Consider the following 26,032-nt stretch of genomic DNA (forward strand, 5'->3'; position numbering starts at 1 on the left):
TTAAGCCTGTACACGCACCTTCGCACCAGGACGCCAGGCATCCGGCTCGCGCCACACTCGCTCACCGAACTACACTTCCCGGCTTTCCTTGCGCAGCCGTGACACTCTTTGGACCGCGAGTGCGGATCGGGGTTTCAACAGCTGCTTCTCTCTTCCTCGGACCCGGCCCTGGACCTGTCTCCAGACTCGAACACGGCTCCACCATGGAGGAGGCGGACCGAATTCTCATCCATTCCCTGCGCCAGGCCGGCACGTAAGGACACAGCCCCCGCCCACCCCGGAATGCCCACATCCGGGACTCCAAAACTCTGGACCCAGTCACCCGGGAACCTTAAAACCCCAGACCTTGACATCTAGGGCTCCAACTTCCAGAACCCTAAGACACCCCCCACCCACCCACCCACACAAATGCTCTCTGACATCAAGGACCTCCCAAACCCTTTGACCTCAACACTTGGTAAATCCCAGATTCCAAGACCCAGACATCTCCAAGGTTTAAAACCTTGGATCCTCAGCACCCAGGATCCTGAAATATGTGGTTCTTGACATCAATCCCCTGGGCCCCTGGTATTTAGAAAATCTAAGCCACCTGTATTTCGAGAACCAAGGAATTTAAACACCCAGGACCCTGGCACTCAAAACCCTGGGACTGGATACTTGGGAACCTTCAAATCCTGTTTTCCAACACCTGGGCTTTTAAAATTCCTGGACCCTAAAATCTGGCGACCTCAACACTTAGTGACCGTGACACACAGGACTTCTGCATTCAAGGGCTCTAAAAACCCAGGATGTCAACATCTAGGGAGCCTGATTTCTGGATTGCTTGAAACTAGAAGGTCTTGAAATCTGAAGATCTTGACATCTAGGGACCCTGACATTCAGAACTCCTGAAAACCTGAGCCTCGCAATATCTAGTCTCAAAACCCTAGTAGCTCAATACCTAGGGGCCCCTGACATGTGAGGAACATGATACCTGGGGATCCAGAAACACAGAGAGCATGCCATCTGGGTCCCTTGCCCTTCCTAGACCCTAGAAATGAGAGACTTTTAAGCATATGGCAATTTGAGATGATTTTTGAATTCAGATCCCTTCTATCCACCATTAGGACCCAAGGACTTCTCTGGTTCTTAGTTTTCCAAATGGAAGTCCCAGTCACCAACACCCAGGACCTGTCTGAACTGTGGCCATCCCCTCCGTTCACTCCCACCCCAATACTAAGGTGTCCAGAAGGCAGCATGGTCCAGCCTGATCCCAGTTTCCTGGCTGCTTCGGACCTGCCCTTTTATTTTTCAGGGCAGTTCCTCCAGATGTGCAGTCCCTGCGAGCCTTCACCACTGAGTTGGTCGTAGAAGCTGTGGTCCGCTGCCTGCGTGTGATCAACCCTGCCGTGGGCTCTGGCCTCAGCCCCCTGCTGCCTCTGGCCATGTCTGCCCGGTTCCGCCTGGCCATGAGCCTGGCTCAGGCTTGCATGGTGAGTGCCCTCCTCCCAATATGTACAGCCTCTTCCTTCCTCCTTCACAAAGTCACCAAGCTCCTTCGAAACCCTTGCCTGTCCTCTCTGCCATCTCCTCTTGTGGCTTAGCATTTATTAGTGGTTAAGGATGCTAACTCTATGCCTGAGTAGCTCAGACCCTCACTACACCACTTGCTAACAATGTGACCCTAACCCTTCTGGGCCTCAGTTTCCTTATTTGTGAAACCGAGATGATAAAAATAGAGTTGATAGGAGCATTATATGAGTTGATCCAGTTTGCCCTTGGCTCCCACATTTTACGCTTAGTACCAAGAATCCCCCCCCACTTCCATGGTATCCATTTATTATTTTTTAAAGATTTTATTTATTTATTCATGAGAGACACACAGAGAGAGAGAGGCAGAGACACAGGCAGAGGGAGAAGCAGGCTCCATGCACCGGGAGCCCGACGTGGGATTTGATCCCGGGTCTCCAGGATCACGCCCCGGGCCAAAGGCAGGCGCTAAATCGCTGCGCCACCCAGGGATCCCATATCCATTTATTAGTTCCAGAAAAAGGCTTGGCTTGGGTCGCATGTTCACTCCTAAATTAATCACTGTGTACTCTGACTGGCTCAGCCTGGATCACATAATCATCCCTATAGGACTCTGTGATTGACTCCTCCTTCAGGATAGTTTGGGAGTTGGGGGCCAGAGGGTTACTCAAAGGAAGAGAAGCTGGTTATATAAAACTGTATCTCTGCTGGGTTCCCCCTGTGGCAGCCACACACATCTTGCCTCTGCTGAGTATAATTCCCAAACTGTCTCTCTCATGGGTAAAGTGCCTTGTGATGAAGCACTCATGCCTCCCTCAGTACAGAGCAGTATTCCAGTTACTATGTCCAGGGGCTCTGAGTAATGTCATTTCTCTTGGCTTGCTAGCTCTGTCACATTGGGTCAGTCTCTTAACCTCTTTGAGCCTGTTTTGTCATGTGTAAAATGGGTATAAGAGTTGTACCTACCACATAGGTTTGCTATGAGGAGTAAGAATTAGTTAATATAGAAAACAGCTGGCTATAATATGCTTTGCAAAAGTGGTATCACTATTAGGGAGGCCCAATCTGGCTGCTTGCCTTCCAGCAACCTCTGGCTACATATTGAGTGTGTGAACCTGGCCAGTGGACCTAGGACATGACGGTAGAAGGACAGTAGAGTCACTGCAGTGAATGTTTCCATTTAGCCCCTGGGGACAGGGCGGTCAGGTTTCTTGAATTCGAATCTTGCTTGTGCAGTTTCTGTCTCTTAACAGCAGGCTGCGGAGCTCTGCCCATCCTTTAGCTCTCAGGTTTGGCTGAATCTCAGGGGTTCTTAGATTCTTCTCTCCGGGGCTCTCTTGGGGTGGCCTCGGGAGCCAGGCCTGTCCCCTGGCCTGGAGCTGTTTTCTTGAGGATGGCACTTCCTGAGCAAGAGGTTCTGTCCCCTTTGACAAGGAGAGTGCACACAGTGAGAGATGTTGAGAAGGGGCTGGGGGTCTGGTGTCCCCCAGCTCCCTGTTTCTCTCTTCTCTCAGAGCTGCCTCCCAGTGGCTTTGGTGTTGACTCACTGGTTCTCTTTAATGTGGGGCAAAGAGCATGGCCAAAGCGTGCCTGCGATTGGCCCCAGAACCCTCATGTACACATCAGCAGGCAGAAAGGGTCTCTCATAATCCAACCAGGTGCTGCCCCTGTAGCCCACTCAGGCTTGGCACCACTGCCTTCTGTTGGCCGCCTCCTCATGTGGCCCCCTGCCTGCCACCACTTTCTGCCACTCAGCCACCTCCATATTTTGGTGTCTGTCACTTCATACACCTGACTTCTGGATTGAGTTTCTGTATCAGTCACAGTTCTTTGATTGCAGGTGTCAGAAAAAAACCAAAGTAAAGTAGCTCGAAAGCCAGTGGTTTTCACACTCTTTTGACGGTGACCGTCTGAAATAAATACCTCTTATGTTGTGACCTAATAGACGCGTGGGCACACACACACATACACACACAGATAATAATGAGTTTTGCTGAGTGGATTCCCCCCACCCTGTGCTGGGTATGGTGGTATAAACTTGCTTCATTCTCGTGGCCACTTTCTGAAGTAGGTACCATGGGTATCCCTTTACTTCAGATGAGGAAAAGTAAAGCACAGAGAAGTTTAGTGATTTGCCTGAGGTCACACAGCTGGTAAGAGGCAGAGCTTGGATTTGAATCCAGAAAATCTGCTCTCAGTGTCCATGCAGCCCCAGAGCGACAGCAACTCTGAATAGAAGAAAAAGGCTTTCTTTCTGGACCTGCTTCTTAGTCCCCACGCAGAACGCTGATGGGGCCTTTGAGCTCTGAAAACAGGCACATAGAGAAAGTCCTATCAGCCCCATTTTATAGCTAGGAAGCTGAGCTTCGGGTGGTGAAATAACCAGTTCAAGGCCTTAGCCAGTAAGTTAGTACAGGCTGGATTTCAATCCTGATCTTTTTACACCAAAGCCCATAAGTCTCTTCTTAAAAAAATTGTTTTGAGGAGGTCATTTTATTAGTCTGGGTCCAGTCTGGAGCCTGAAACTCCAGCAATAGTTGGAACGGGGACATCTAAATATAAAAAATTGTTAATTTGGTAAAAGGTGGCTAACTACTGAAAGGGTAAGAGAGAGCTCCCAGGTGTGATGGAAGGAGCATGATACTGGCGGAGTCTCACGCACCAAACCGTTCACCTGTTACCCTGCCTGTCTGCTGAAGGGGATGACTTTCATTGGTTTCCTGTGTTTCTTTCCAGGTTTTTTTTCTTTTAATGCAGATATAAGCAAATCTGAATATACTTATTTCCTCCTTTCTTTTTTCTTTTTTCCTTTTTTTCTTTCTATTAGATTTTGCCCAGTTTCTGGCCATAACCAACGGTTCATGACATATACTAAAGGTCCCCTCCACCTAACCTAATATCTGTATAGGATACATATAAACCATGAAGCAAGTCAAGAACATATTTCTTTGAAATAGTCTAAAACCCTTATATCAAAAATAGATCCACTTAGAGCATTGTATGTCATATGATTGGACATTGTATCCTTCCTCTTCATGGCATTTCGTACTCTGCTGTTTCCTGGTTGTTCTGCTCCAGAGAGCACGTCTGCATACTCTGCAGAGCCTGGAAAGGGAAGAGCAAAACCAAAAATCTGCTTCCTGGTTTGGCGCTGGGGAGAAAGGCCCTCTTCCGACTCTCAGAAGGGTCGACTTGAGGTCATCTGTGAACCGCATGAAGTTTGTTTTCAGAGCCTTTCCTTTCCCAGGTCTCTGCCCCTTTATATTTATTCTTTAGCAACTTTTTCATTACTTTGGCTGTTCTGTTGAGAAAAGGCTCTATAAGGAACCCATGCTCTGTTGTAAATTAGTAAAGCATGTCACGCGGAGGAAGAGGAAGAGAGGACAATGAACCTGTAGCCTTTTGAGGATAATTCGGACATTGTAGCACTTTGGTAGTTGGTAATTTTGCTTTATGGGAAGTCTACAAAATGCGGAAAATAGAGACTTGCTACCCATTCCTGTGTTTGTTTTATTTCTCTCTTTCTTACCTTTTTTAATCCCTCGTAACAGCTGCATTAAATGTATTAAATGTCCATTGTACATATGTACTGCAGTACGTGCATATGATATCCTGTGCTTGGACACTTAGGATTTTGCAAATAATGCTGTAATGAATAATCTTGTGTGTGTCTGTCCTCTTGAATTGTTAGAGGGATGGTTTGACAGCTCCTCAAGGTAGGATTGCTAGGTGGAAGGGTAAAAGCATATATTGTTTTGTCGGACTTTGCCCAATTGCCCTCACTGGGCTTTGTTTCATTTCTGCCTTCCCAACGGCAGTGTGGGAGAGAGCACCTGTTTCCCCACAGCCTGGCCCACTGATCTGTGCCCCTTCAGTAGATGAGGAATGATAGCTCAGTATAGTTTTTCTCCCCAGCTTTCTGTTAAGATTTTGCTCCATTCTTTTCTCTGTATATAAATGCATGCACACACACTTTTTTGCAAACCATTTGAAAGTGGCAGACAGCATGATACTTCATACATATAATTTTCAGCATGCCTGTCCTAAGTAGCAGGACTTTTGCCAGCATAAGCACGATATCGTGATCACACCCATGAAATTTAATATGTATGTTAACAATCGATACTATATATTAGAATAATAGTGTCTAATATCTAGTGCATGGTGGAATTTCCCCGGTTTTTCAAAAAATATCCTCTATTGCTTTTTTTTTGAACTGTAGCATCTAATCAAGGATCACACATTTGATTTCACTGTTACCTCTTTAATCTTTTGTATCCAACAGTCCTCCTTCGTTTTTGTTTCTTTGTTTCCTTTGTGATGACAAATGTTTTCTAAGAGTCTTGGCTGGTTGTCGCCTGGCACAGCCTATGCTTTGAGTTGGTCACAGTGTTTTCTGATGATCAGATTCAGGTTTGGGGCAGCGGCACTGCCCAAGCGATGGTATCTCCCTCCCAGCATGCACCTGAACGGGACAGACGTCAGGTTGTCCTGGGTCAGTGACGTTTGTGTGAGATCTCTTGGTGTGCTTTCAATTTGTGTCTGTCTCATAAGCCAGGTTGGACATATTTGCCTAGGTTTAAGGGCCATTTTCATTTCTTTTTCTGTGAACTGCCTGCTCCTATCTTTTGCCTACTTTTTTCTTGCATTGCTGGTCTCTTTTGCTTGTTTGATTTTTATTTTAATTTTATTTATTGTTATTTTAAAGATTTTATTTACTCATTCATGAGAGACACAGAGAGAGGCAGAGACATAGACAGAGGGAGAAGCAGACTCCCCGCGGGGAGCTCAATGCAGGACTCAATCCTGGGATCATGACCTGAGCCAAAGGCAGATGCTCAACCACTGAGCCACCCAGGGGCCCCACTTGTTTGATTTTTAGATGCTCTTCAAATATGAAGTAGATTTACTCTCTGCCTGTGATGGGAACTCCAAATATTTTTTTTCTAGCTTGTCATCACTCTTATGGTTTTGGTAATTGTATTCTTGAACATTTCTGTTTCTTTCCATGGGTTCAGAAATACTCCTCCTTTATGGCCTCTGGATTTAGGGTCATAGTTAGAAAGGCTGGAGCCTTAATCTTATTTCTTGCTCTCTGTAGCATTGACTATAATCACTCTGTGGCTCCCCTCAGAGGCCTGGAGTCCTTGTGGAGCCAAGGTGGAGTTGAGAGGGTGGTGGTTGGCAAGAGAGTGGGAGCATTTGTGGTCTAGGCCCAGAGCTCCCAGGACAGGAGGGTTCTGCCTGCCTGATAGAGGCTACCCCCCAACCCCCAGGACCTGGGCTATCCCCTGGAGCTTGGCTATCAGAACTTCCTCTACCCCAGTGAGCCTGATCTCCGGGACCTGCTTCTCTTCTTGGCTGAGCGTCTGCCCTCTGATGCCTCTGAGGATGCAGATCAGCCTGCAGGTATGGTCTGCCCAGGGTACGGTGGGTGTGGGGTGAAGGAGAGCATGGCATTCCTGGGTGTTATAGGGGCTGGGGGAGGTGGAGGTGGTAAAAACGTTGACCAGGGCTGGGGTCAGGGATGTATCTTTGGGAGACCTGGGTGGGAGGGGAGGATTGGGTCTAGGGGAGGGGGGCAGGGCAGGGCAGGCGGAAGGGGGCCTGGGCTTGGGCTGCCTCAGGTGGTGGGGGGAGTTGGTGTTGGGTGCTGGGTGCTGGGAGGGGCTTCTCTGCCTTACTTCCTCCTCGCTCCCCCTCCTCCTCCCCACTCCAACCACACTAGCCTTCTTGGTGCTTCTCAGACATTCCAGGTTTGCTCCAGCCTCAGGGCCTTTGTATTTGCCAGATTATTCTTCCCCTAGATATGTTCTTGGTCCACCTTCTTACCTTTTACAGATTCTATTCACATGTCACCTCTGGGAGGCCTTACTGAGACCGCCTTGTTTAAAATTACATGCTCCTCTCAATAGTCTTTACCCTCCTCTTGGATCATCACCTGATAGTTTTTCTGTATTGTACTTTTGACTTTAATCATGTTCTCCTTTACCAGCATCCTGGCAACGTGGGGGCAGGGCAAGTTATCAGTCTGCTCACCAAAGTATTCTGAGAGTCTAGAACAGTGACTGGCACATAGTAGGTGCTCAGCAAGTGTTTGTTGACTGGCCGGGTGTGAGAAGGATAGCTAGATAGAGATGCATCTCTGGGGGGTAGGGGTCAGGGAGCCATGGCTGCTTTCCCAGGGTATGCATTTTGGGAATTGTGGCACTGTCACCTGGTTGACACTCCTTCCCCATCCCCTATAGGTGACTCAGCTATCCTTCTCCGGGCCATTGGCAGCCAGATCCGGGACCAGATGGCCCTGCCCTGGGTCCCACCCCTCCTTCGCACTCCCAAGCTGCAGCACCTCCAGGTGGGACCCCCTAGCTCACATCGATGTTGCTTGGCCCCACCTTGGCCCCATGCTCGGGTTTTTAGCCTCCCTCCCACCACCAGTGCCCTCCCCTCCCCCTGCCACAGTTCATCAGGGAGGCTCTGATTCTGCTCTCCCACCAGGGCTCAGCCTCCCAGAAGCCTTTCCACACCACCAGGCTGGTCATGCCTGAGTTGAGTTCCAGAGGAGGTACGGGTGAGGCTGTGCGGGAAGGCCGGGAGCAGGGGGAGAAGTAGGCCCGAACCACCGCCCCCTCCCCAGCCAGCTGACTCTGTTCCTGCCTCTAGAGCCCCGGGAGTTCCAGGCAAGTCCTCTGCTGCTTCCAGCCCCCACCCAGGTGCCCCAGCCTGCTGGGAGGGTGGCCTCACTCCTCGAATGTCATGCCATCCAGCTCTGCCAACACAGGGGCCGGGACCGCCCCGGGGATGAGGACTGGGTCCAACGGGCACCCCGCCATCCCACCCAGGTACCGCCCAATGCTTGGCTCTCTGCTGCCAAGGCCCTTGCTTACAGAAATGCCCCTGTTTCAGCTTCCCTTGGTTCTCTGTTCCCCCTGCCCTCACTTTCTCCCTCATCGTCTCCTCTCTGCCTCCTTCACCTGGCTCTTCCCTGAGAGAACCCTGGAGTTAGAAAGACTGTGGACTTCCGACAAGTCACTATCCCGCACTCCCTCCAGAGCCTCAGTTTCCCTTCCTGAGACTTGGGAGGTGATAGTACCCTCCCCTCAGGCTAGCACTGAACCAAAGGCAGGTTCTTAGCAACCAGCGTGCTCAGGATTTGCATACTTCTTCCCTGTTTCTGTTGCCTTCTTCCCACCCCAGAGCCTCTCATTCTTTCTCTGTCTCTGCCACTGTCACCGATGCTTATTTTTTCTGTCCCCGGGTCCCTGCACTGTCTCTTCTGGTCATTATCTTTCTTGTCCTTTGGCTGTGCTGCCCCTCCTTCCTGCCCCTCTGTCTCCTCATTCCTCTGCTGGGTGTTTCCCTGTCCTATTTGTTCACCTCTGTCACTGTCTCTTCTTTCTTTCTTTCTTTCTTTTTTTTTTTTGAAAGATTTTATTTATTTATTCATGAGACACACAGAGAGAAAGAGAGGCAGAGACACAGGCAGAGGGAGAAGCAGGCTCCATGCAGGGAGCCCAACGTGGGACTCGATCCCGGGTCTCCAGGATCACACCCTGGGGTGAAGGCGGTGCTAAACTGCTGAGCCACCTGGGCTGCCCCCTGTCTCTTCTTTCTGCCCCAGCTTCCCCCACTGCCATTTGTTCCATCTTTACTCCGCCTGTCTTTTTTTAAGCTTGTAGAAATTTTCAAACACAGAAATAGAATGTTCCAGTGAATCCTGTGTGTCCATTATCCACCTTCAACTATGAGCAGGTCACCAGTCTTTCTTCATCTGTTCTCCCCTAAGTGTTTCTCAGTATTATTTTGAAGCAGGTCCCAATATGCATGACACTTCAGCTCTAAATACTGAGACAGACATCTCTTAACTCAGAAGGGTATTGACTTTTTAAGGTAACCCGTGGGTCATTTTCATACCTACTACCATTAGCAGTGATCTCTTAATACTGTCACTGAGTTCATAGTCATATTTCCCTAGTTGTCTCGAAACTCCGTTTCCCATCCCCCATCTTGATTTAACTCTGCTTCCATTACTCCTTTGCCCAGCACCTCTGACTCTCCATTTCTGTTCCATCCCCATGTAGCCTTTCAGTGTGGCCCTCTGATTTGGGGGGTTGCTGATTGCTGCTTCTCTCCCTTGCCTCAGCCACCTCCAGTGTGGGGAGCGAGTGGGTGGAGAGAAGCATGGCTGTGAGGAGGGGACCCTGTCCTTGGGGAGCTCCCAGACCGGTGGGTCAGGAGAGGGGGACTGGGCCCCTTGGTGGGAGGGGTTGAAGGGTGGGTGTGACCATGTGGTGGCACTTTGTCAGGCAGCTCCCTGGAGGAGGCAGGGCCTCAGGTGCCTAGCAGGCCTCTACACCTTCCCGTTTGCCCTGCCTTCTGTTTCCAGGAAGATACACGGGCTCAGCGGCAGCGGCTGCAGAAGCACTTGGCCGAGCATCTCCACCAGGCCTGGGGCCGACTGGGGGCTCCGCCACAGGCCCGAGACCTGGGAGAGCTGCTGCAGGCCTGGGGTGCTGCAGCCAGGATGGGTGCCTCCAAGGGCTCCCGCTTCACACACTCAGAGAAGTTCACCTTCCATCCAGTGAGTGGGTCTGAATGGACCTGGGTGTGCTGACAGGGCCAAGGCAGGCTTGCAGGGTTGCTTTCTGTATAGACAACACACTTGATCCACACAGGTTCCTGTGTTCCCACTGGGCATGCCCTTTGTGAGCTGGTGGGTGGGGGGTGTCCCTGGTTTCTCAGGGGCTTCGGTGGAGCAAGGGTGGAGGGGTGGGAGCCACATAAGGGTGTGCGAACCCTAGCTTCCCTTAGACAGTTTCCTCTGGACTTAGCTTCTCTCCTTGATCTAGAGGGGCCCTCATCCTCCCCGTGGGCAGGAGCTGTGCCAGGATCAGGGAGGTTTCTTTATGAGCAAATATGTCTAGCCTGAGGTTTCAGAGAGTGCCCGGGTCCTCATAAACCCAGTCTGACAGCTGTCAGCGGTTGAGTGGATGTGAGGACGGTGCTGGAAGGGCACTTGGGTGCTGAGGCTGGGTGGGGTGGGGCAGGGCAGGGCAGGGCCTTCTCCGACAGCCAGGATACTCCCTTCTCATTCCCGCAGGAGCCCGAGGTCCAGGCAGCTCAGGTGTCTGATATGCCAGTCACCTCCCAGCAGCCTGAACAAGTAAGTGGAGCAGTGGGGGGAGGCTCTGGGCCTTCACCTGTCTCATGGGCCTGACACCCCGACCCCAACTGGCCTGTGCCTCTCAGGACACAAGGGCAGCTCAGGAGCAGGAGCTGGAGTCTCTTCGGGAACAGCTGGAGGGAGTGAACCGCAACATTGAAGAGGTTGAAGCCAACATGAAGACCCTGGGAATCAGCCTCATGCAGGTGGGAGGTGGGGAGGAGAGGGGCTGCCCACCTGGGGTTGGGTCACAGTGGGGCCTAGAGGGCCTTGCAGAGCCTGAGAAGACCTTGTAGAGGTCTGCCGATGTCAGGAGGGTTCAGAGGCAACCCTGGGGACCCGTGGGCTCTCATGGGTTTAGGAGAATAAGTGGAAGTGAGAGGGGGATGTAGAGTGAGTGGGTTCAGACCTGTGGGGGTCAGGGGCACCCGTGGGCATCGGTCAGGCTATGTGGGTGTCTATGAGAATCAGGAGGGGTGTGAGCATCTGTGTCAGTATGATGTATCTGTATGGGCAGGGGCTTGAGGGCCGGGTCAGGGCTTCTGGGGTTGGGGGTGTCATTTTGTGGAGGTAGAGGGATCAGAGGGATCAGAGGGGCCTGTGGATGTCTGTCACTGCTTACAGGTTTCCGTCACTATCAGGAGGGGTCAAGGGGCTGACAGAGGGTAGAGGGGTGTGTTGTCATCTGTGGGGGCTCAGGCTAGGCTAGGGCTTTCCAGGCTCAGTGGGGGCTAGAGGGCTTTAGAGGGCTTTGGTTGTGTGGCTGAGCTACTCCGCTGACGGGAGTGGGGGGCTCATGGGGTGCCAGGTGGAGACGGAGTGTCGGCAGAGTGAGCTCAGCACAGCAGAGCGTGAGCAGGCCCTGCGCTTGAAGAGCCGGGCAGTGGAGCTGCTTCCCGACGGGACTGCCAACCTCGCCAAGCTGCAGGTGGGTTTGGCACCATGGTTAGGTGGGAGGGCTGGAGTTGGAAGAGTCCATCCGGTGTGACACACATCCCCTACTGCCATCCCCAGCTTGTGGTAGAGAGTAGTGCCCAGCGGGTCATCCACTTGGCGGGTCAGTGGGAAAAGCACCGGGTCCCTCTTCTGGCTGAGTACCGCCACCTCCGAAAGCTCCAGGATTGCAGAGAGGTAGGTTGTGAGGTCCTGGGCTGTGGGTGGGGCAGGTTCAGTCCCTCCCTAGGTGCTCATCCTTGTGCTCTGCTCACTATCCCTCTACCCATGGGGTCCTGGTAGCTGGAATCTTCTCGACGGCTGGCAGAGATCCAGGAGCTGCACCAGAGTGTTCGAGCAGCTGCCGAAGAGGCCCGTAGGAAGGAAGAGGTCTATAAGCAGCTGGTAAGGCTGGTGCGGGGGCCCTGGGTAGCCTGGAGTGGGTGAGGAGTGGGTCCCAGTGGAGTGGGTGGGGTGTAGGTCCCAGGGGAGTGTCTGCTATGTTCCGTCTAGGTGTCAGAGCTGGAGACCCTGCCAAGAGATGTGTCCCGGCTGGCCTATACCCAGCGCATCCTGGAGATTGTGGGCAACATCCGGAAGCAGAAGGAAGAGATCACTAAGGTACATCATTGCAGCTGTGGAAGGTTGGGGCAGATGCATGTAGCATGGCCACACGGGGACTTCACATTCTCTGAAAGGCAGAGCTATCTAGCCACACCCCAACATAGAACACTCCTATCCCGTCTGCTCCAGCCACACCTGATGCAGTGGCGCAGTGACATCTGGGTGTGAGCACATGCACACAAATGCCTGCAGCCGGCTGGCCAGCCTGTGCCAAACATGGGCTCATGGCCACCCTGTACTCTGCCAGATTTTATCAGATACAAAAGAGCTTCAGAAGGAAATCAACTCCCTGTCTGGGAAGCTGGATCGGACATTTGCTGTAACTGATGAGCTCGTGTTCAAGGTATGGGTCAGGCTGGGCTGGGTGGAGGGGTGGGGTGGGGCTGGGCTGCTGCCTGTCTGTCTGCTTACAGGTTGGCTTGGGCCCAAGCCCTGTGTGAGCCCTGTAGGTATGCTGCTGCTCCAGCCTGGCTGTGTGCCACAGAGGATGATTAGGGGAGTGGGAGAGGGTGGCCTTGTGGGGTCCTGGAGGTGGTATGTGTTGGAAACGTGGGGGAAGCCCACTGATCCCTTCTGTCTGATCAGGATGCCAAGAAGGATGATGCCGTTCGGAAGGCATACAAGTATCTAGCTGCCTTGCATGAGGTGAGTGGAGTAGTGTCCAGGGGGGCTGGCCGGGGTGGGGCATGGTGGGGGTGCAAGCCTTCTGCTCCTGCCATCCATAGAACTGCAGCCAGCTCATCCAGACCATCGAGGATACAGGCACAATCATGCGGGAAGTTCGAGATCTTGAGGAACAGGTGAGGCCCGTGGGTAGGAGGAAAAACCAAGGCAGGCCAGTGGACAGCACCCCTGGTTCACACCAAGAGAGGCTGTGGGAGCAGACACAGCCCACGGCTGGACTCTTGGCCTTACCCCTTAGTAGCTGTGTGTGTGTGTGTAAACTGTCACTGGCTAGCAGCCTGCTCTGAGCCCTGGCTCCCATCCCAAAGGCTCTCTCGCCTGCCTCCTGGGGCCATCGGCAGAGGCCTCAGCTTGAGTATGTGTCGGCTCATCCTGCCATGTAGCAAATGATGCTTTAGGCAAATAGATGACACACGCAAAGGCCCAATGGTGGTGGGACACAGCAGGCTGTTGTGGGAGGAGGTGGGGGAGGGGCACGGGAGGGCCTTCAGCAGCCTTAATGGAGAGGGGAGGTGGGAGCAGGGTAAGGCCCCCCTCACCTCACACTAAAGACATGTGATTCACGTTGCCTTAGATTGAGATGGAGATGGGGAAGAAGACGCTCAGCAATCTGGAGAAGATCCGCGAGGACTACCGAGCCCTCCGCCAGGAGAATGCTGGCCTCCTCGGGCGGGTCCGGGATGCCTGAGGAGCCCCCAGCACCTGTCTGCTCCCAGCCTGGCCTCCAGTGGGGAGTTGAGATGTTGGGGGCGATAGCCAAGGGCTTGCCCTAGCCATTCCCTCTGGTGGCTGCGCAGCTCCTCTTGCTACGGCCTTGGCCCCAGACCCCTGCCCACCTGACCCCCACCCTTATCTAGGGTGATCATCTAGAGCATGGAAACTCAGCTGCAGTTTATTGGAGAGGGTACCGGGGTTAAGACCTTGGATCCCAAATAAATGAAGGGCTCTGTCTGCAGTCTAAGCAGAGGCATGGATGGGGACACAGGGTTCAGGACAAGGGAGGTAGGGTGGGTGGCAGGTGAGACATGGGGTATGTTTGGTGATTCAGTGTGTATGGCTGTGAAAGCCCATGTGGGACGCAGGAGACCCACTGGGGTGCCAAGTGCATGTGCATGCCCATGAGATGCACAGGTATATTCTGGTGGGCCATGTGACCAAGCTGATGTTTTGGGAGCTGTGTGAGAATGTGCACAGCTGGGATGTGTTTGTTTGTGTGGCTCTTTGGGACCTGAGATCCTGAAGGTACCAAGGCTGCTTCAGTGCAGGTCCCTGGGCACATCTCCTGTGACACTGCACCTGTGGGCCTGGGGATGGCTGTGGGTGGGTGCTTTGGGGTACGGGGGCTGACAAGGCTGTGCTAGGGTGCGATCGTCTGCGTGATTGCAGGTCTGAGGTTGTCTGAGTGTACGGAGGCAGGCTCTTTGTGTTCTGGTGTTTGTACTGCATCTAAGGGACTGGATTGTGACCGTGCATGTGTCTTTTCCAGCCCCGGGGTCATCTGTGAGAATGACTGAGGCAGGCTGGATGTGTGGTTGTTTGTGAAGGCTCAGTTTGGCTAAGGAGTGTGTTGCAGGAAGCTGGGATGGGAGCTGGGGCCGGGGCCCCTCTGAGCAGCCTGGGTGCAGAGCATTTGACCTAAAGAGGGTGGTCAGCTGAGGATCAGGGTCCCTGTACACCTCACTTTGTGGTCCCTGTAGGCATATCCAGGGCCCGTAGTCCCTGCCCCTGGCCACTTCCATCCCACCACCACCCCCCGTTCGGCCCCTGTCCTTCCTTCCTCCTTTCCTTTGCTTTGAGTTTAGGGGCCAGGTGTGGGGTTGGAACTCCTGCTAGGCCTTTGGCTTCTCTTCTTGCGGAACTCGAATTCGTCCACGGTCCACACGGCCCCCTTCTCACTCTCCACCCGCACGAAGCACTTGTGCAGGCTCAGATTGTGGCGGATGGCATTCTGTGGAAGGCAGGCCAGCCAGGCCGGGGGCAGGGGAAGCAGGCAGGCAGTCATCCTCTGAGGTCAGCAGTACCCACCAAAAGCTGGCCCCCTGCCCCTTCCCTACATGCCTAAATGCCCTCCCACTCCTGAGCTTGGCCAGTACTATGGTAGCATTTGAGGCCCTCCCAGCCACTGCTACCTCCAGAGGAACTCACCTTCCAGGTGGCAGGGTGGTTCCTGAAGAAGGCAAACATGCGTGTGAACCAGTGGTAGATCTCATTGAGTGTCCGCTGCTTCTCAGGAGCCTCCAGGATGGCCTGGAGGTTGGGGGGCAAGGGGGTCACTTCTCCAAAACTGAGCTGAGAGTGGTAGTGGCCCGCCCTGGGTATCTGACATGGGTGGAACTGTGGGGGTGGGGGGAGGGGAGGGAGGGAGATGGTATGGGGTGATAGGTCAGAGACAGGGTCAGAAGTGGGCTGAGGGGTCAGGCCAGGATGGGGTGAGGTAGAGGGGAATGGCTGACATTGTGGTAAGGTCTGGCTCAGGGTAAGGCCGGGATCAGGTTAAAGGTCTGGGACGGAGCTGGAGCTGGCTGTCTCCACAGGGGCGAGGTTGCAGGGTTTGGGGAGGTTGAAGGCCAGGAGCAGGGTCAAGTTAAGGATTTGGGCAGGGTAAAAGGTCATCAGGGAGGGGATTCATTGAGGGTCTGGCTGGGGATGGACGGGTGAATTGAGGGCTCAGGGATGGGATAGCATTAGGTTAGGAGTCGGAGGTGGACCTAGTGATACAGCAATCTTATGTGTCAGGCATGTATTTGGGTTCAGGGTCAAGAAGGAGGTTGGTTGTGTGTGGTCCTTAAGGGTCAGGGCTTGTGTTAGGTGTGGAGTGAGGCTAAAGGTCAGGGAATTTGATCTGTTTGGATTTAGGAATGGGGTTAAGTAAAGGGTCAGAGGTTATGGCTGCAGTGAGGTTCTGGGTCAGGATGGGGCTAGGCAGGGGAATGTAGGGGCTAGGTGTGGGCCTACCCAGGATAAAGGTCTGGGCAGGCTCTGATGGAAGTGCTGGAAAGGCATCAGGGAGATTCACATGAAGCGTTTGGGATGGGGTGAGGCCAAGGGTCAAAGAGACGTCACAGAAAGGGGTTAGAGGCAGGGTCTGGCCGAGGGATGTGCTGACATATTGGGGCATGTACGGGGCTGGGAAAGGAGTTAGGATAGTATCTGTGGTGGGTTTAGGGCACGGGGCAAAGATCAGGTTCATAGTGGGGCTATTCTACAGGTCTGGGTGGGGGTACATATGGGTGGGTAGCAGGGAAGGGGTGGGTCGAAGGCCCGAATTTGGCTTGCACTGGCCTGGATAGTGGTTTGGGTTTGGGTTTGGGTTTGGGGGCAGGTCTGGGGTGAAGCTGGCATGGGGAATCATATCTGAGACCTGTCCTGGGTGTGCTCAGAAGGAGGCTGGGAATGTGGGAGGCCGGTCCCCACCCTGTTTCTTTTCCTTCTCCTTGACCCCCACTGCCTGCTTACCCAGCGGATGAGGGTGGCGTAGGTGAAGGGGGGGCGCATGTTGTGGAATTTGAAGTAGTCCATGTTGTGGAAGAACTCTGTAGGGGGTTGGGGAGAATCAGGTCCCATCCTGGAGTGCCTCACTCCCTCTCCCATCCTCCATGCTACAAACAGAATCAAGTAGAATCTACCCTGGCTGAAATCCCTTGCTAACAGCACCGCTTTTCACCATTGGAGTTACTGTGCCAAGCCCCGGGCGTCAAGTATATGGCTCACCATTAGCACCATTCTCACCAAAATGGGCCTTGCTGTCCCCAAAGTTTAGAAGAAGTGAAGTAGCTGGCACACCAAAGGGATGTCACTGGCCAAGTGGCAGAGCCAGGCTGACACTCAAGGGCCTGGATCCCTCTTAAGCCCACAGCCCAGGCCTTGTGGGCAGTAAGGGGGTCCGTGAGCTTGGGAGAGTCATGCCGCTTTTTCTTGAAGGGGGAAGGGACAGTCCCTTGGAATCACTTGGCTAGTTCTCTCCCTTCTGATGACCAAATGGAGTAGCTGAAGCCCAGAATGAGTGAGCCCTGAGCCCCAGGGGAGATGGGGCTAGACACAAGAAACCATGATGGGGAGCTTGCAGGCTTTGGAAACACTGAGAGGCAGCTTCTTTTGCAAGCAGTCGAGTTTTCCCAAAGGCAGGGTAGCAGTGCTGGGGAGGGGCAGGACTGGCTGTCTCCCCCTACCTCTGTGCCAGTCAGGGGGATTAGGGGCTCAGGATGAGGGTGGTGGGGGGTGGGCACCATGTAGGGCATAGACCATCCTTACCTGGGAATGTGCTGTTTCCATGGCTGCCCCAGAGGTGCCTCCTCACAGCAAACAGGCCATCAGGGGCCTCCTGGGGGCTGGACCAGGCCGGGCCCGTGGTGGCAGGAGTGCCAGCAGCTACGATACAGCAGGAGCCTTTGTCAGATGATGCCTGCAGGAGGAGGGAGAGGCTACTGACTCAGAGGCTTAAACTTTCCACTTCAGTTTTAAATAAGTAAGTGTTTTTAAAAACAAGGGAGCTCTCTTCTCCTTTCCAGTCTGATGTGGAATCTCACGAAGCAGCATGAGTTGTATTTATGAGAGTGTGAGTGTGGAGAGTGTGGACGTGTGCGTGTGTGTGTGTGTTTAAGATTTTATTTTATTTATTCATAGAGACAGAGAGAGAAAGAGAGAGGCAGAGATACAGGCAGAGGGAGAAGCAGGCACCACACAGAGAGCCTGACGTGGGACTCCATCCCAGGTCCCCAGGATCATGCCCTGGGCTGCAGGCGGCGCTAAACCGCTGCGCCACCCCGTGTGTGTGTGTGTGTGTGTGTGTGTGTGTGTGTGTGTGTGTGTTTAGAGCACTAATGCTGGTGCCTCAAGCTGGGGCTGAATGGGGTTCCTCTCCTACCCAACTGTGACCTTAGGGATGATAGGAATACCTATCTCACAGCAGCATCAGGAGGATGAGATAAATTAACCCCAGCAAAGTGCTCAGGAACAGTGCCTTGCACTTGGGGCCGGCTTCATGGGTGTGTGGCTTGTTTAATCACACAGGTCTCTGTACTGTGTCTACTGCTCTGCGGTGGTCATCTTGAAACTCGAGCTCCCTGTTTCTATTTTGCACTGGTCCTTGTGTGTTATATAGCCAGCCCTGCCGGTGGCACAGGGTCTGCCTCCAGTAAGTGGTGATTTGCTGCTGCTTTGAAAAATCAAGATCACGATGTTTTGGGAATCTAAGGGTCAGAGGGTTTGTAACTGAAGAGGACAGATTTCCAGGTCTGGGCATGTTTGGAGCTGGCCCCAGTCCTAGGGCCTGGGTTCGAGGTTAAGTCCCCTCCCCCAACCCCTCCAGTTGTCTCTTACACCTGTGGGCCTGGGGTGGCTCACCGTGGATGGAGCTTTGGTCAGGGTCATCTTCCCAGCCAAGTGTGCCTGCATAGCACCCAGCTTCTCCTTCTCCAGCACCAGCTGTGAGGATAGGCACAAAGTGAGGCCTCACCTTGGCCTTTTTCTGTCACATCTTTGCTCAGGCCATGGTCCTTCCTGGGAGTGCCCTACCTCCTCCCTTCCTTTATGCCAGCCCCCATTCTGGGTGAGCTAAGCACAGGGTAGACATAAGGCTCGCCCGTCATTCCCCCCCCCACTCTCTCCTATGTCACCTGCTGTTCCAGAGACTGCACCACCTCCCTCTGGAGGAGACACTGTGCTCTGCCCTTCTCATCTAGGAGATGGTCCGCCTGGCAGTGCCTGGATAGGGGGAAGATTCCATGTGGGTGACCATGGTGGGCCTGCCTCCTGACTCAACACTCCGAGTGAGGAGAGCCAGACCATCTTGGAGACGTCTCTGCAGAGCCTCAGCCTCTCTCCCCTCTCTACCTCAGTCTCCCTCTTAAACCTGCTCTTGCTTCAATACATGCTACTTGGCATCTCCTGATGCCAGGCCTGAGCTCACCGCTTGAGCCCGGCCAGGAGGCTGGGGATGTTGTTGGGAGGCTGGTGAGTTAAGAGCAGACTAGGTAGATGAGGGCAGGAGAGGCACTCCAGGTGGAGGGGACAGCTCGTGTAAAGTCATGGTCATGAAGAGGACAGGGTACAGAGTTGCCACTGGTAGTTGGGTATGGTTGGAAAAGGTTGTGTGTGTGTGTGTGTGTGTGTGTGTGTGTGTGTGGCTGAGGGGAGGGAGCAAGAGCCACTGTGAGAATCTGGGACTTTGGTGCTCAATAAAATCAGGCTGCTGTGTTGGCATGAGGGGTAGGACAACAGGGCAAAGTGGTCAGGAGTGTGGATTCTGGAGCTTGGCTGCCTGGATTCAAATCCCAGCCCTGTCACTTAGGAACTGGGTGATTTTGATCAAGACACTTAATGTTTTATGGCCTCAGTTTCTGTATCTGTAAAATGGAGGTAAATAATAGTATATACCTCTATTATGATGCCCCATTATAAAGATGGGGAAACCAAGGCCCAGAGAAGCTAAATAGCTTGCCCAAGGTTAGACAGCCAGGGAGTGATGGAGCTGCAATTTGAATCTACAGTCTTAGCCTTTGCCTTTCGTCTTGTCACTACCTACTGAGATGAGGCCCGAGCTAAGACCTGTACCACATGCCACCTCCCACAGACTGGGGACCCTTCTGGACTGGAAAAGGCCTGGGTCACTCACTTGAGGAAATCCTCTGGCTCCTCGAAGACCTTCTCACATCCAGGCCACTTGCAGACACCATTTGCCAGCAGCGAGTAGGAGCCCTGGGGCACGGTCGGAAGGGTGCTGGGGGGACACAGGGTGTCAAGGGAGAGAGTGGCAGGGCAAGGGCCCTTCCCAGCCTGGTCCACTCACCTGTCTTTCCTGGGTGTGCTGGGGCTTGGGAAGGTGCAGAGCAGTGCTGGCTCCCTGGACACCCACTCCAGGCTGGCTACGTTGATCCCTGCGGGTGGGGACAGGGTACCTTGGGGGACTGTGGGCTGGGCCCTCCAGCTTAGCCCACAAAGACTCTCATTTTGAACTTTCCACCCTCCTGAGCCTTGCAGGCCCTGACTCCCGGGAGGGTTGGGGGGGTGCTCTGTTGTCCCTAATGTCCAAGGCTTCTGGTGGAGCAGCTCAAAGACTGCCATTTGCAAATGCTGACATTTTGACTGCAAAGACCTGTGGTTCTGTGATTTTTGCTATCCTGCATCTTTAGGTTCTGAGCCTGACATTTTCAGGAGGTTGGAGTTTCCTAGATGAGAAGACCTGATGCCTCCGACCTCCTGAAGGCTGCCATTCGGCAGCCTACGCTGCTCACATTCAAGCACCCAGGGGCTCGGTTTCTGTAGAGCTGTGGGGTGGGGTGTTACCAGGTGGCAGGCCTGGCCGGGCCTTGAGGGAGAAGACGCTGGTGGCAGCAGTGGGTGGTGGCAGGCTGATCATAGCTGGGCTGTCCAGTGGGCGCACCTGCAGCACCGGGGTCCGGGTGTGGGTACCCACCGTGGAGAGCTGGGGGAACACGGGGGCTGTGGTTCAGCCTACCCCTGCCCAGTTCCCCCACCTGCTCCCCTCTGCCCTGCCCATTGCGGGTTAGTACCTGGTGCATGAAGTGTGGCCTGTCCTGGAGGAGCGCCTGCAAGTGGGGCGAGGGGCCCAGCCGTGCCCCAGAAGGTGCCACCATGACCAGAGGCACTGTGGGCAGCTGGGGGGAGAAGGCATACAGGTGAGGTGCCGTCCTTTTCTTTACTGCTCTACACATCTCACTCATATACTCCTTACCACAGCCCCACGCGGTGGGCACTGACCATCCCCATTTCACCTATGTAGAAACTGAAGCTCAAGGAATGACTTCTTCCAGATCAAATGGCTAATAAGTGGCAGAACTGGCCTCAACTCTGTCACCTCACCGCCTCGGGCTCCAGCCCTCTCCCCTATCACATGGGGATGGGGACACATGGCCATGCCTGTGGGACCATGATAGGATCTCCTCTCCTGAGACAGGGATTGGGAGGTCGGGGAGAGCCTCGGATCTCTGAGACCTGCTAACCAGGGACTTTCTTGGCTCTGCGACATCTGCATAAGTCACAGACTTGCCTGGGACCCAGAAAACCACTTCCTGTGCCCCAGCTGGGCCCCCCGCCCAGTGCCACAGTAAAGGTTGGCACCTGTAGGCCCAGGTACCCACCCCCTGCCTGCCCCATCCTGGGCCCTGGGCCCGGGGCCTCACCTGCAGCTGCGATGGTGGCATGGGGTTCAAAGAGGAGGAGGCATGGGTCCCGCCTCGGAGGTCCCGGCCCTGGAAGGTCACCCCCGGGCCCTTGGCCCCAAGCAGGTCTGAAGCCTTGGGTGCAGCCCTCCAGCTGGGCAAGGCTCCTGGGGATGGGCCAGGTGCCAAGGAAGGGGCTGAGGGCTTGGCTGGCCTGGGGTTGGGCATCGGGTCCTTGTCCGAGGGCAGGCTGTGGGGACATAGGAGGAAGGAGTTACACATGTCCCCAGCAGGTGCATGAACTACTCAACCACCTAAACCATGTGGACCCCCAACTCTGGTCAGAGCAGGCAGCGGTTGGGGCCTGTTCCCAAGGGCTCCACAGCTGGATCCCAGCTCTGATCATGTGTCCATGTGGCACACAGCCATGCATACAGCGGTGTCAGGAACACAGGTATGCATGTGTCTCCACACATGTCCCATGTGCAGATGTGCCCGGGGTCAGCACTCAGCCTGCCTGTGCATGTGGGCAGAGCCCTGCTGGTGATGTGTCCTCCTCCACAGGGGAGGTAGGGGATTGGAGTAGTTTGTGGGGCCTCAGACAGAGCAGGGGCAGGTCTTGGCTTTTCTCCCCCAATTGCTTGAAGGTTGTCTTCAAACCACAGCTCCCTGGTCCTCCCTGCACTTTGCACAGGCCACACAATATTTGCTGATCCTGCTGGGACTGGTCTCTGACTTTCCTGGTGGCACAGTTTTATCCCAGTGACCTGGCATATACAAGAGCAGAGGGGGGCCATGGACTCAAGATCCCTCTGGATGCTGTGAGAGGGACAGGCTTTAGGAAGGTAAGAGCAGGGATACTGGCGGGGAGGCTCCTGTGACAGTCCAGTCACCAAGTGACAATGGTGGCACAGACAGGATGGTGGCAGTGGAGATAGTGAGAAGTCGATGGATTCTGAGTGTGTTTCGGAGGTGGAGTCAGAAGACTTTGCTGGCACCTTGGATGTGGTGGGGGGTGGTGAGAGGGGGAGGGTCAAGGTGACCTCCAGCCAGGTATTTGCCTGAGCAGCTAGATGGACAGAGTGGATGCCACCTGAGATGGGGGGAACAAGGTTGGGGGTGACGATCCAGGTGTGGATGGACACGAAGAGTCTGGCATTAGACATGAAAGTGGAAATACTGAGTGGGCAGGAGTCTGAGTACAGGAGTCTGGAGCTCAGGCAGGGATAGGGTCTGATCATCTCTGGGCTCCTGCCTTGCATGAAGCTGAAGTGGCAGGTGGCCACAGGGGAGAGAGATAGGCTCTCTTGAGCCAGGGCTTGTGGGAGCATCTTGACTCAGCCCCCACCAGAGTTTACCCCAAGTCTGCTTTCCAAGCCTGCACTCATATTCTATGCCTTGCCTGGAATGTCTGCTCTTCCTCCGTATCCCCTATCTGAGCCCTATCCAGAAAGTCCTCTGTAATGGCTCCAGGCTCCTTTGCTGAGCCCTAGAACCTTCCACTCCATGACAGGCAGGGCTTCAGTTTCTCAGAATCCCAGTCTAAGAGGAAGCCAGAGCTGGAAGAGGCTGCCTTGTCCAATTGCCATTTTACTGAAGGGAATACCCAGGTGCAGTGTTCCACAATCCTATGGGCAACTTGAGAGCTCCGTATCTTACTCTAGAAAGTGTGTGTGTGTGTGTGTGTGTGTGTGTGTGTGTGTTAGAGAGAGAGAGAGAGAGGGAGAGAGAGAGAGAGAGAGAGAGAAAGAGAGAGACTCCCCACCCCACTTCACCCCGCAGCACTGGGTTGGGCACGTAGCTGCTGATAGCAGCCCAGGCTGGCAACAAGCAGGGTTTAGGGGAGCAGCTGCTCCTTCCTTTCTTTGCTGTCAGCTCACAGGGATTGTCAGAGCTCTGGTGCAGAGGGAGGTGCAGGTGAGAATCCAGGTATTAAACTTTTGGTCTCTCAGGGGGGTTAGAACATTACTACATGAGAATCAAGAGCCTGAATCTATGGAGGCTCATAACTCAGCGACCGTGAGGAGGTGAGCAAATTAATGAAGGCAGAGATCAGGGTGATGCTTCTAGAAAGCCAAGGCATGCCAAAGACTGCCAGCAATTCACCAGTAGCTAGGAGAGAGGCACAGACAGATTCCCCCTCACAGCCTTAGGAGGAACCAACCTTGCCGACACCTTGATCTTGGACTTCTGGGCTCCAGAACTGTAAGACAATAAATTTCTACTATTTAAGCCCCTCTCAGTTTGTGGTACTTTGTTACAGAAGCCAGAGTAAACTAATACTAATTTTGGTCAGTGAGTGGATGGTTTCCACCACTCTGGCCTGGCTCATATGGCTGGCCTGTGGTCACTTCTGAAGCTGCCTGGACACTTGTCTGTGGCTCATAAGAAATCTCTTTCTCAGACACGTCTAAGATGTCCAGACTCAGAGAAGCACAGATACATTCTCAGAAAGGGGACACAGATATGGTCTGTCTGATGGTAGGGAACCTGGAGGGCCGGGCTGGGCAGCCAGCTTCCTGCACTGTCTGTTGGGGCGTCCCTTTCTGACAATTTCTCAGAAGCTGCATGGAGGATGTTTCTGGGACGCAGAGCATGTTTTCATATCGGGGTCTGCATCTGGGCCCTGTTGTCACGTCTCCAGATTTTCCGCCATTGACGTCATGGCGGCCGGATGCGCTGGGCTTCATTGGCCCCAAGGAGGAAGAGAAGGAGGCAGATACCCCACCCCACGGGTTTCGTTCCGAGAACTGGCTGGCCCATCCTGCAGCCGTCTTGGCCCAGGTGGGGGTGATGTGGGTGCCTGCGGATGTGGTGAGTGACGTCCATCTGGCCACCATGACAAGCCCTGGGCCCTGTAGACTTGGGCCATGGAGAGGCCTAAGGTTTGATGCCTGGGGAGTACCATGCAGATCCGACAGATACTGGGACCCTGGGGGAGGGGTTTTCAAGAGGGGGGCTTCTTAGGTTCAAAGGATCCCAGAATCTCAAACCCACTCTGTGGGGTCCATGGGTCCAACTGCAAAGTATGTGAAAGCTAATGTCAATGGTGTCCAAACTCACTGGAACTCCCTGAAGGACTGGAACTTCCTACCTCATAGGGCCTTTGAGGCTTAGAATTGTAGCAAGCCTCCTCTTAGCCTCCCTACTAAGTTCTGTGATGGCAAGAGGGGTCAGAATCATCTCCTCTACTCCCCCTAGCCTGGGGTTGGGCTCTGCCACTAACTAGCTATAACTCTCCTCAGGCTCATATGTAAAGTGGGACAATAATAGTACCCCTCTTCCAAAGTTAATGCACATGAAACGTTAACAAAATGTCAGTGATGGTCAGTGAACACTTACAGGGCCTCAGTCTCCCTGCCCATTCTAGGACAATGTTCCCATACTCACAGCCATGCCACAAAATATGGGCAGGGAAGGAGAGGGAGGTAGAGACCAGCAAGCCTTTGGCTAGAGCCTCAATGCAGGGAGCAGGAAAAGCCTCAGTCAGTAGAGAGCCCACTGCCAGGCTCTCTGGAAGGGCCCCAGGATGGGAGATCCCAGGAACCAGTGCCAACGCTGGGGACATGGTTGAGCTCTATCCACAGCCAGACCCAGAGCCAGACTGACTGACTTATATCCTTCCAGTATCACTACCCTCTGGCCACAAGGCCTCCTGACCCAGGGGACCCTGGGACCCCACCCTGACTAGTTCTTGTGAGGATGGGCCTCCCATGTGGCCATGGAGCCTCCTGCCTGTTTAAGCATCCAAGTTGTGAGGGCAGAAGGGGGAATGCAGCAGCTGGAGGGCAGCTCAGGTATGCCCCTCCTCTCATGGGTGCTGAGAAGTAACTTGAGGCCCACAGTGGGGGAGAGAGACAAAACCAGGGTCCTGCCAAGAGCCCCATGGTCTGAGCTTGGGGCTTAACTCTGCTACTCCATCTCTGGGAGGCCTTGAGAGAGCCCCCCCCCGCCCATTTCCAGGCCTCAGTTTGCTCCTCTATACACTGGGTAGAGAGAGGCGTGGAGTAGGTAAGGGCCAGGGCCCTTCCACTTCGTGTCTGGATGACTTGTTACATGTCTACAGGGTGTCAAGTCGACAATTTCCCCTCCATCCAGGGGACTGGCTGAAAGACAGGGATACATGGAGACAAAGAAACAGGAATAGGGAGAGACAGACAGATAGGCATAGGGGAACACAAAGACCCAGAGACCAAGAGATACAGATAGATGGGAGAAACATGAGGTGGGACAGAGATACACAGAGAGTGAGAGATGCTGGAAGAGAGGGAAGGAGAGAGAGAGAGAGAGAGAGAGAGAGAGAGAGAGAGAGAGAGAGAGAGAGAGAAAGAGGAACTCCCAGGAGCAGAAAGTCCTAGAAGTACACACAAGGAGGGAAACAGAAAATGAGAGAAACCAAAAGAATAAGATAGAGGGAGAAGGAGAGAGAGAGTGAGGGAGGGAAGGAGAGAAAGGGAGAGAGGGGGTAGGAATAGATAGACATGGATGTCCCAAATAGGAACAGTTGTTAATCTCTGTCTGGAGGAACTGAGGCTGCAACAGATAACAACAACAACAACAACAAAAACTGAAGGGCAAGATGCTGGGGGGGCCTATGGTCAGCGAATCTACTGTATGGCAAAGCAACAATCAGCAAAGTGGTATGGCTCAGACACTGAGGAACAGAACAAAACAGAAAACTTGATCACAGACCAATGTCTAGAGGGAATCAAGTTTGTGATGAGTGTGGCATTTCAAACTGGGAGATGGTGGAGGATATACTGTTTGACAAATGCTTCTGGAAACGTTAAGGGAAAAAGACAAAGTTATTGAATGAATAATCAGTCCATTTTTCCCACCAATTCCTCTCTGCCCAGTTTGAAAAGTCATCATCATCATGTACCCCAAAATACATTCCAAATCTATGAAAGAGATAAATAAGAATATCTAATGTTGCTCTTGGGTTTCTTATGTGCCAGGCCCTATGCTAAACACTTAACATGGGTAATACATTTAATCC

The 26,032-nt window shown here is 53.6% G+C and overlaps 2 protein-coding genes across 8 annotated transcripts in view; one reads left to right on the forward strand and one right to left on the reverse strand.

Moving 5' to 3' along the window:
* On the forward strand, nucleotides 1-13,868 carry CCDC22 (coiled-coil domain containing 22). Of its 2 annotated transcripts, none has more exons than XM_035711607.2 (17): nucleotides 1-253; nucleotides 1,295-1,472; nucleotides 6,786-6,918; nucleotides 7,758-7,864; nucleotides 8,008-8,080; nucleotides 8,173-8,351; nucleotides 9,896-10,090; nucleotides 10,610-10,672; nucleotides 10,759-10,878; nucleotides 11,481-11,600; nucleotides 11,687-11,803; nucleotides 11,909-12,010; nucleotides 12,119-12,226; nucleotides 12,477-12,572; nucleotides 12,815-12,874; nucleotides 12,955-13,029; nucleotides 13,488-13,868. In XM_035711607.2, the coding sequence occupies exons 1-17, from the start codon at nucleotides 204-206 to the stop codon at nucleotides 13,599-13,601; spliced, it is 1,890 nt and encodes a 629-aa protein (XP_035567500.1). In that variant the 5' UTR covers nucleotides 1-203; the 3' UTR covers nucleotides 13,602-13,868. The 2 variants fall into 2 exon arrangements, with proteins under 2 accessions (XP_035567500.1, XP_025324438.1); XM_025468653.3 differs by having other exon boundaries at nucleotides 2-253; nucleotides 8,008-8,074.
* Nucleotides 13,790-26,032, reverse strand: part of FOXP3 (forkhead box P3) — a 19,647-nt gene continuing 7,404 nt past the window's right edge. For 5 of the 6 annotated variants that reach the window (XM_025468655.3, XM_049107326.1, XM_049107328.1 and 2 more), the window contains exons 4-14: nucleotides 21,055-21,283; nucleotides 20,425-20,529; nucleotides 20,198-20,336; nucleotides 19,701-19,788; nucleotides 19,527-19,631; nucleotides 18,529-18,616; nucleotides 18,257-18,337; nucleotides 17,165-17,315; nucleotides 16,370-16,512; nucleotides 15,059-15,160; nucleotides 13,790-14,861 (exon numbers count right to left, since the gene is read on the reverse strand). In XM_025468655.3, coding sequence (XP_025324440.1) covers nucleotides 14,712-14,861; nucleotides 15,059-15,160; nucleotides 16,370-16,512; nucleotides 17,165-17,315; nucleotides 18,257-18,337; nucleotides 18,529-18,616; nucleotides 19,527-19,631; nucleotides 19,701-19,788; nucleotides 20,198-20,336; nucleotides 20,425-20,529; nucleotides 21,055-21,261 — 1,359 coding nt within the window. In that variant the 5' untranslated portion in view covers nucleotides 21,262-21,283 and the 3' untranslated portion in view covers nucleotides 13,790-14,711. The remainder of the gene's footprint in view (nucleotides 14,862-15,058; nucleotides 15,161-16,369; nucleotides 16,513-17,164; nucleotides 17,316-18,256; nucleotides 18,338-18,528; nucleotides 18,617-19,526; nucleotides 19,632-19,700; nucleotides 19,789-20,197; nucleotides 20,337-20,424; nucleotides 20,530-21,054; nucleotides 21,284-26,032) is intronic. The other variant, XM_035711611.2, reaches the window with a different exon arrangement.

This window comes from Canis lupus, chromosome X, assembly GCF_003254725.2.
Source record: "Canis lupus dingo isolate Sandy chromosome X, ASM325472v2, whole genome shotgun sequence".
Classification (NCBI taxonomy): Eukaryota; Metazoa; Chordata; class Mammalia; order Carnivora; family Canidae; genus Canis; species Canis lupus.

Excerpts from the sequence above, each read along its gene's own strand:
- CCDC22 (XM_035711607.2), top strand. The coding sequence starts at position 204 with ATGGAGGAGGCGGACCGAATTCTCATCCATTCCCTGCGCCAGGCCGGC. Across the intron at positions 11,601-11,686 it reads CCAACCTCGCCAAGCTGCAG|CTTGTGGTAGAGAGTAGTGC; the intron begins GTGGGTTTGGCA and ends TGCCATCCCCAG. Across the intron at positions 12,227-12,476 it reads AGAAGGAAGAGATCACTAAG|ATTTTATCAGATACAAAAGA; the intron begins GTACATCATTGC and ends GTACTCTGCCAG.